This window comes from Bison bison, unplaced genomic scaffold (genome assembly GCF_000754665.1).
Source record: "Bison bison bison isolate TAMUID 2011002044 unplaced genomic scaffold, Bison_UMD1.0 scf7180017864248, whole genome shotgun sequence".
Lineage (NCBI taxonomy): Eukaryota > Metazoa > Chordata > Mammalia > Artiodactyla > Bovidae > Bison > Bison bison.
The window spans coordinates 382694-391248 of record NW_011494820.1 but is presented as its reverse complement, the minus strand read 5'-3'; the positions used below and the strand labels follow the sequence as shown (position 1 = coordinate 391248).

Here is an 8555-nt window from a genome sequence, read left to right as displayed (position 1 = left end):
GCTAGCGGCGCAACATGGGCCTGCTTCCTGCTAGGCGAGCGTGCCCTAGTGCGCGTGCGCGGGCCGGACTCGGCGCCCTTTCTCCTAGGTCTGCTGACCAATGAGCTGCCGCTTCCGGGTCCTGCGGTTGGCGAGGCGTCAACTTCGGCCCGAGCGGGCTACGCCCACTTTCTCAATGTACAGGGACGCACTCTCTATGACGTCATTCTCTACGGGTGAGAGCGTTTTGCAGGACTAGCCACGGGGGTCGGGGTATCACCCAGGGAAAGGGCACCCGGGAGCGGGCCTGAGAGGTCTTGGGGGGTAGGCTGCTATGGTGGGCTCCCAAGGGTAGAGGCAGACACTGGGGAGGGACGGACAGAAGGCAGAAGTAACGACATCCAGAGTCGGGGTACCTAGGGGAAGACTACTACTAGCCCTCCAGAGTCGGGGTACCTAGGGGAAGACTACTACTAGCCCGGGACGGACATCCAGGAAAGGACATGCACGACGGGGAATCCAGGGGAAGGGACATCTGGGAATCTGTGCACAGGGTGGGCCGAGGTGAGCCCCCAGGAGAGGGCACCTGAGGAGGGAAGGAGCGCCCAGGGTAGGGCACGAGGAGACCCGCACAGTGGGCAGAGGACTGAGCACCTGGGGAAGGCAGCCATAGGTGGGCTGGAGCCAGCTCCAAGGGGTGGGCCGCGACAGTGACTCGCCTGGGAGCATTTACACCTGACCTCTGCTCATGCTCAAACCCACTGCACGGAGAAGGAGCCACGCTGCAGGGAGCAACCCCTGTGCCACTGTACCACTACTTCCTGAGTTCTCTGGTGTACACGCATTTCTCTCCAAAATCTCTCCGTATTCAGTGACATTAGCGTTTGGTGTCCTGTAGAGCTTTCCGTGTTCACTTGCTTAGCTTTCTCAGACTTGGTTTCTCTAGAACCTCTTATGCAGTTCCAGGCTGTCGCTCTGCCTGAGGCCGCCCGGAAAACTCTCGTGTCCCTCTTCTGTTGTGGGTTTTTGTCTGCATCGTCCTAAGTGTACTTCCTGCCTGCTGGCAGAGTACATTCTTTAGTGGCTTGTTGAGAGGTAGGATACTTAAGTGGAACTTTTACTTCCAATGGTTTTACCCCATAACTTCTATGTGTGAGTCAGGCAGTCAGTCGTGTCGGACTCTTTGTGACCCCATGGACTCCTCTGTACATAGGATTCTCAAGGCAAGAATACTGGAGTGGATTGCCATTTCCTTCTCCATACCCGATAACTTGGCTGGTCCTAAAACTCCACTGAAAATTGTCCCAGAAAACGTTGAAACCACAACCTGCCTTGCAGCTGCTGGCATTGTTGTCAAGAAGCCTGTTGTTTGATTTCTGAGCCTTTGTGTGTGGTTTTTCTCCGGGCTCATCTTCATCCTGATGTCTTGAAGTGTCATGATGATGTTGTGTTGTATTTTGGGTCTTCATTCATGTCATGTAGCTAGGCACTTGGTGGGCTCTGTGACTCTGTAACAGGGATCAGTAAAATATGACCCTTGGGCAGATCCAGCTCTCTGTTTTTGTAAATAAAGTTTGACCGCAGTGCTACATGTCCATTTGTTTATATCCTCTGTGGCCACTTTCGCTTTCCAATGGTAAAAGTATAATTAATAATGTAATAATGTGGTAGAGATTGTGTGGCCTCACGCCTAAATTATTTTCAATCTGGTCTTTTACAGAAAACATGTGTAGTCCCTGCTCTGTGTCCCCTCTTTCAGAAATACCATTGTCCTCATCTCTTTTATGTAATTATTATCTTCCCAGTAGTTGCTTAACCTCTTTTAAAAACTACATTCTCTGATTATCTTAAGCCCGCCATGTCTGTAACATTCAGTAGCCCCTATAATGGTCATTTCAGTTTTTAATTAATCAGTGTTGTAATGATGTTTTGGTCCTCAAATTTTCTTCCTTGAGTCTCCAGTCTGACTTTATATCTTTCTGCCTTTGCATTCTTCCTATAATGAAGTTATATCCTGACAAGTCACTTTACGGTGTAAAAAAATATATATTTTTCTGTTTCTAGTTTTTTTTTAATCTTTAAATCTTTTCCTCTGGTTTGATGTGCTTTTGCTTAGCTGCTGGGCCAACAGTTCTTGTCAGCAGGCATGTACACGGTAGTTCTTTCTAGGCATCGTGTGTGCTGTGATCCGTACTGTAGAGGAGTTTGTTTTTCTCTCTGTTCACTCCTGAGAGCGGGTGTGCCACTTGCTATCTGTGTGCTGAGGGAGTCGGAGTGCACTGTGATGATGTCCCCTGACCCTGGTTGCTCTTCTGAGATTCCAGCTCAAAGTCCTTTGTGGGGAGTGCAACCCCAGCGGGTGGGGTGGGGTCCTCATTCCATCAGAGAGAGACAGCCCAAATTAGTGGCCCCACTTCTGAGCAGTTGGAGGAGGGGAAATGTGAGAATGCTCCCTCGGATGGCTGCTCTAGGGCCTGGGGGCTGGGTGAACCATGCCCAGATTCCTCTCTCCCAGCTCTGCGCTGGCGCATGGGGTGCTGAGCCTTCTGGGCTCCCGCCCTGCCCTGATGTTTCTATAGGGATATGTTTCTGGTCTGACACCTGCAGTTCATGAGATGTGCTCCTTCCCCTCCTGGTTGCTGTTGACCATTTACCTACATCTGATCTCAGTGAGGTCTGCTCTCGGAGGGAAGGGGCCACGCTGGCAACTGGGTGTCCCGCCTGGAAGCCTGCGGCCTTCTTGCTTGCTTCATGGTTACTCTTTGCCTGATGTTTTCTCTGTTTATCCTGTCTCCAGAATTTTTCTTTGTCTTCCTTTTTGGCTGTGCTGTGCTGACTGTGGGATCTCAGTTCCATGACCAGGGACTGAACCTGGGCCACAGCAGTGCAAGTCCAGAATCCTAACCACTTAGGCCACCAGGGAACTCCCTGAAATTTTTCACTGAAACTGTCATGCTTCTAGTTTCCCATCCTTGAATTGTTCCTTCCTCAGTGCACCCTGATCTTGTTTCCCGAATGTAGCACCATTTCTCAGACACAACTTTAGTCTTTGGTTTTTAATGTAGACTCTTTACGGGAGTATTCTGGTGGCCTAGTGGTTAGGATTCCAGGCTTTCACTGCTGTGGCCTGGCTCCATTCCCTGGTTGGTGAATTGAGATACTGCAAGCCACGTGGTGCGGCCAGAAACAAAAAGGGAAAGCCTTTTTAGAGCAGTTTTAGGTTAATTGAGAAGGCGGAGATCTCTCATATACGCTCTGCTCCCACACATGCATAGCCTCCCCCATATCTGCCTCTTCCTCCAGAGCAGTACATTAGTTAGAGTTGATGAGCCTATATTGACATCAGAATTACCCAAAGTCCTTAGGTCACGTTAAGGTTCACTCTTGGTGCTGTGCTTCCTATGAAATGGGACGAATATTTAATCACGTGTATGTACCACTGTAACACCATACAGAGTGGCTTCACTGTCCCGAAATACCCTTTGTGCTTTACCTGTTTACCCTCCCTCGTGACTCTCACCACCACTGAAAGGGTCCTTTTTGGATCTGAAACTGTCTCCAGTTTCCCTTTTTCCAGAGTGTCACATAGTTGGGAGCACAGAATCTGCAGCCTTTTCAGACCGACTTCTTTCTCTTAGTAATATACATTTAAGTTCCCTCCCTGTCTTTTCAGGGCTTAATAGCTCATTTCTTTTAGTGTTGACTGATACTCTGTTGTTTGCATGCACCAGTTTGTATATCCATTCATCTACGGAAGGACTTGCTGTTGCTTCCATATGGCTGTGATGATGAGTAAAGGTGCTGTAAACATCTGTGTGCGGGCTTTCTGTGTAGAGGTTAGTTTTCAGCTTCTTTCGGTAAATACCAGAAAGTGCGACTGTTAAGACTGTAAGGTAAGAATACGTGTAGTTTGATAAGAAACCACCAAAGTGTCTTCCAAAGTGGCGGTATCATTTTGCATTCCCACCAACAGTGAGTAAACACTTCCCGTTTCTTCTCCATATCCTCACCAGCCTTCGGTGGTGTCAGTATTCTGGATTTTGATCATCCTGATAGGTGTGCAGTGGAGCTGGCTTTAATTTCCTCTTCTCTGACGACAAATGACATGTAACATCATTGCATATGCTGTTTGCCACCTGTACATTTTCTCTGGGGTGATGTCCAGATCTTTGGCCTAGTTTTAATCAGACTGTCTCCTAATTGTTGAGTTTTCAGTGGTTTTGTATGTTCTGAGTGACAGTCCTTTGTCAGATGTGACTTTGCAAACCTTTTCTCCCAGTCGTGGCTTGACTCATCGGCTCAGCTGGGGCTTTGTGTTTTGAGGTCTCTCCTCATCCTGACCGTGTGCTTGTTAAGTACTGGCTGTTAGAGGAGTCCTGCAGGTTTTGCGAGCTGGGCTGCTTGGCTTTTGGGGGGCCCAGGCGTGCCTCTGGGGGCCACCCTGGCGGGCTGGCTGCTGAGGTCCGCTGCTAGCTCGTCTCCCTGCACGCCTTTCCCCGGTGCTGGTCTCAGCGGGGTCGTGCTGAGCCTGGGCGCAGCTGGTTTCTGGGCAGTGTGCTCCGTGTGTGCCTGGCAGAGGGAGGGTGGGACGCGGGGCTGGTGCACCTCTTCACTCAGGTCCGCCCGCCAGGCTAGCTGGTGAGGCTGCGGGTGCCCTCAGCCTCCTCTTCCTGCCACTGTGGTTGTGCCCTCAGGATGGGCTGCCAGTCTGGGCAAGGAAAACTGCGGGATGCTGACATACATCTCACGACACGAGTGACTTTTGGGGGGATGCCCTATGCAATCAGTGTTTGGGAAGTACTTACACTAGAGAAGTTATTCAAAAATGAATTTTTTTCCTGAAATGCAAATTTGATTGGGCGTCATGCATTTTATCTGGCAGCCCTGCTCAGGGCCTCTGTGCTGCGTGGGGATATCTGTGCTTGTCACTCAGGTGTGGCTGCTCCTGGCACAGAGGAGGCTGAGCCCAGGGGTGCTCTCAGTGTCCAGCAGTGCCCAAGATGGCCCCACAGAGAATGTTCCAGCTCAAATTTGTGCTGGGCCGGCTGAGCAGAGGCTCAACGCGCGTCACCACTACCCCTGCTGACCTGTCCCCCGTTACTTAGCTGCCGCAGGGGCAGCAGACAGTCTGATTTGGGGTGGTGGGGCGCAGGGGTGCTTTGCAGCCTTGCTGGCCCTGAGGGGCTGAATGGCACAAGGCCATTTGCACAGGTAGCTCAGAAAAAAAGTGCCTGAGCCCAGAACCTGTCCGTTCTCCACCCTGCTTCTCTTGAACCCTGTGGAACGTTGGCCCCATGAGAGAGATGGGGCATCAGCCTGGGGCCTGACTACCCTGGCGCCCTGGTGGTCCCTTAACCAGCCTTCCCTGGCCCCTCCCCATGCTGGGCCTTTGCCCTCCTTGGGCCTGGTTTTACCTGCATCTCTCTCCTCTCTCTCGGGTTTACTTTGCCCCTGTGGCCTCACATTCTGTCCACCCATGCCCATTTCTTCCTCTTGCCAGTATTTCATAGTTTCTGTCTGCTTTCTTATCAGAGACTTAAAAATAGAAATATACCCACAGGTGGTTAAAAAACCTAGTAAAGGCTTTTCATGAAAACTGACTGCCCTCTCCCTTCTCACTGGCATGAACCCATCTTCTCCAGAGGCAGCTCCTGTCTCAACTTATTATTTTGAAATAATTATAGATTTACAGGAAGCCACAAAAAAATGAGCAGGGAGGTCTCATACACCCTTCACCCAGTTCCCTCAGGGGCAACATCTTGCCTCTGATAGTCCAGGGTCACATGCGGGGGGAGAGGGGGACAAGGGCCAGGCACAGGGCACACTCAGGTTCTTCCAGGTTTCCACGTGCTCGCTTGCATGCAGCTCCGTGATTTGATCACACATGTGGACCTGTGTATCTTCGATGAAGACAGAGCTCTTCCGTTACCATCAGGCCCGCTTCTGCCCTCTGTGGGCACACTCCCCTTCTCAGCCCCTCAGCCAGTCCCCTGCTCACTCTCCATCTCTATGATCCTGTCATTTCAGGACTGTCATACTAACAGAGTCTTTTGTTTCACCCACCTCGATGCCCTTTGGATTCATCAATAGGCTCCTCCTTTTCCTTGCTTAGTAGTATTCCCTTGAGGGAGTGGACTATGGTTTGTTTACCCATTCACCCACTGAAGGATATTTTGGTTTCATTTCGTGACTGTTAAGAATAAAACTGCTTCTAATGTTTATGCCCAGGTTTTATGTAGACACCTGGGGTGTTTTCTAGGATAAGTACCCAGGAGTGCAGTGACTCGATTGTGTGGTCACTGCGTGTTTAGTCTTATAAAGAACTGCAAACAGTTTTCTGGAGTGTCTGTTCATCCACATTCCCACCAGCAAGGTCGAATGGTCCATCTTTTCTGCATCCTCGCTGCCTTGAATGTTTTTATTTTAGCCATTCTGATAGCCTTGTGCCTTGGTATCTTGTGGTTTTAACTTGTCTTTGTGTTGTGATAAGTGACTTTGAACTTCTTTCCACGTGGTTATCTGAGGCGGCACCGTTGAACTCTCCTCTCTTTTCTGGCAGTTTAATTCCGTCTGTAAGTGATCGTTTTCCCAGCCCTCAGCTGATCTCATTTTGACCTCCTTTGAGGACTGTTTGGAGGGTGAGGTGATAACCTGACTTGCTGCGGCAGCCTGCTCTTTTGCACTTTCTTCACATGCTTGTTCCTGTACTTACTTACCCTTGGCTGATCGTTATGTGTATGGACCTGACAGTTTGTGCTGTAGGGTGAAGCCACAGAAATCAGGACACCAAGCAGGCTGCTTCTTCTTCTTTTTTTTTTTTTTTAATTGTTTTAGGAATTCTCTGGTGGCACAGTGGATAAGAAATCTGCCTGCCAATGCAGGGGACATGGGTTTGATCCCAGGTCCAGGAAGATTCCACATGCCATGAAGCAACTAAGCCTGTGGCCTGAAACCACTGAAGTCCACACACCCAGAGCTTGCGCTCCACGAGAGAAGCCACTGCAATGAGAATCCATCACACCGCCACAGAGAGTCGCCCCCGCTCGGCGCAGCTGGAGAAAGCCCATGCACAGCAACAGACCCAGCACAGCCAAAAATGATAGAGAAATTTGAATTGTTTGTTTTAAAAAATAATTTGTTGATACCGTTTTGGCTGTGTGGGCGTGCGTTGTGGCACGCAGGGTCTTTGCTTGCGGTGCTTGGGCTCTCTGTCACAGACCGTGGGCCTCTCTCTCGTTGAGGCCTGTGGGCTCGGGAGTTGTGGCCCTCTTAGTTCCCCAACAGGGATCCAAGTGGAGCTGCCTGCCTTTGAGGGCAGATTCTTAACCTCTGGACCACCAGGCAAATCCCTCCCCCACCACCACCCCAAGCAAGCTTCTGTAGCTCTTTCCTTGGTGGGCAATTGACTTCTCCAGGGTAGCACTTAACCCTTTCCTGCCTGGTGAGAGGGTCAGAGGCACAGCTGATGGGTCCCAGCTGATGGCCTTTCTTTCTGATACATGCTCCTGAAGGTTTTACCCACTTCTCTGTCTCAGCTGCCATGCAGCTGTGGGTCCTTGCTCAAGCCACATCTGTAATCAGGACTCTAGCCACGTACTCCTCTGGGTCCTAGACATCTCCACCTAGGGCCCCTCCATCACATCTGACCGTGTGCTGGCCTCTCTGTGCTCATCTGTCCGTAAGGGCCCCACCATCCATCCATCAGTGACACCAGGATCTGGGGTCATTCCACTGGATGTGGGCTGCCTGGAGTGGGAGTTAGGAGGGCTCTGGGACCCTGACCAGGTTGCCTGGCTTCCCTAGGGGAGGTAGGAAGTGGGCGTGGGCTGAGTGACCTCCCCATGCACCTCACCTGCATCGGCTGTCTTCTGCCCTCCCAGCTCTTCCTGCCTGTCAGCCCCACCCCGCCCCGCCCCGAAATCCACTGTGTGCCCTGACTTAGGATCCTTGGCTTATTGGTGCATCTCAAGGCTGCTGCTGCTAAGTCGCTTCAGTTGTGTCTGACTCTGTGTGATCCCACAGACGGCAGCCCACCAGGCTCCCCCGTCCCTGGGATTCTCCAGGCAAGAACACTGGAGTGGGTTGCCATTTCCTTCTCCAATGCATGAAAGTGAAAAGTGAAAGTGAAGTCACTCAGTCATGTCCGACTCTTAGCGACCCCATGGACTGTGCAGCCCACCAGGCTCCTCTGTCCATGGGATTTTCCAGGCAAGAGTACTGGAGTGGGGTGCCATTGCCTTCTCCGTTCTCAGGGCTGGAGGTGGCAAATTCTGACCTTAGAGTGGCCATCTGTGCCATCTCACCTCACCTTGACCACCGGATGCCACTGTGGTCCCAAGGCCCTGCTTCGCACCTGTCTGGCCAAGGCCTGTCCTTCCCCGGCCGGACTGTTTCCTGTGGCGCCCTCCCTGGGTGTGGAGGGGTGCTGTGCTGTGCAGCTTTGCCAGGTGGTCCAAGGGGGCCGGTGCACTTGGGCGGCACAGCCACCGTGCCGGGACCCGACTGCAAGCCCTTCCCTCGGTGTGCCCTGCCACCCCCTCCTCTCCCCGCAGGCTCCCTGAGCGCTCCAGTGAACA

At 51.7% G+C, this 8555-nt stretch overlaps 1 protein-coding gene across 1 annotated transcript in view; it reads left to right on the top strand.

Annotated features, from left to right (window-relative positions):
* IBA57 (IBA57, iron-sulfur cluster assembly homolog (S. cerevisiae)) overlaps window positions 1-8555 on the top strand; it is a 15870-nt gene that overhangs the window by 5134 nt on the left and 2181 nt on the right. The window contains exons 3-4 of the mRNA XM_010847290.1: window positions 6-215; window positions 8532-8552. Coding sequence (XP_010845592.1) covers window positions 6-215; window positions 8532-8552 — 231 coding nt within the window. The remainder of the gene's footprint in view (window positions 1-5; window positions 216-8531; window positions 8553-8555) is intronic.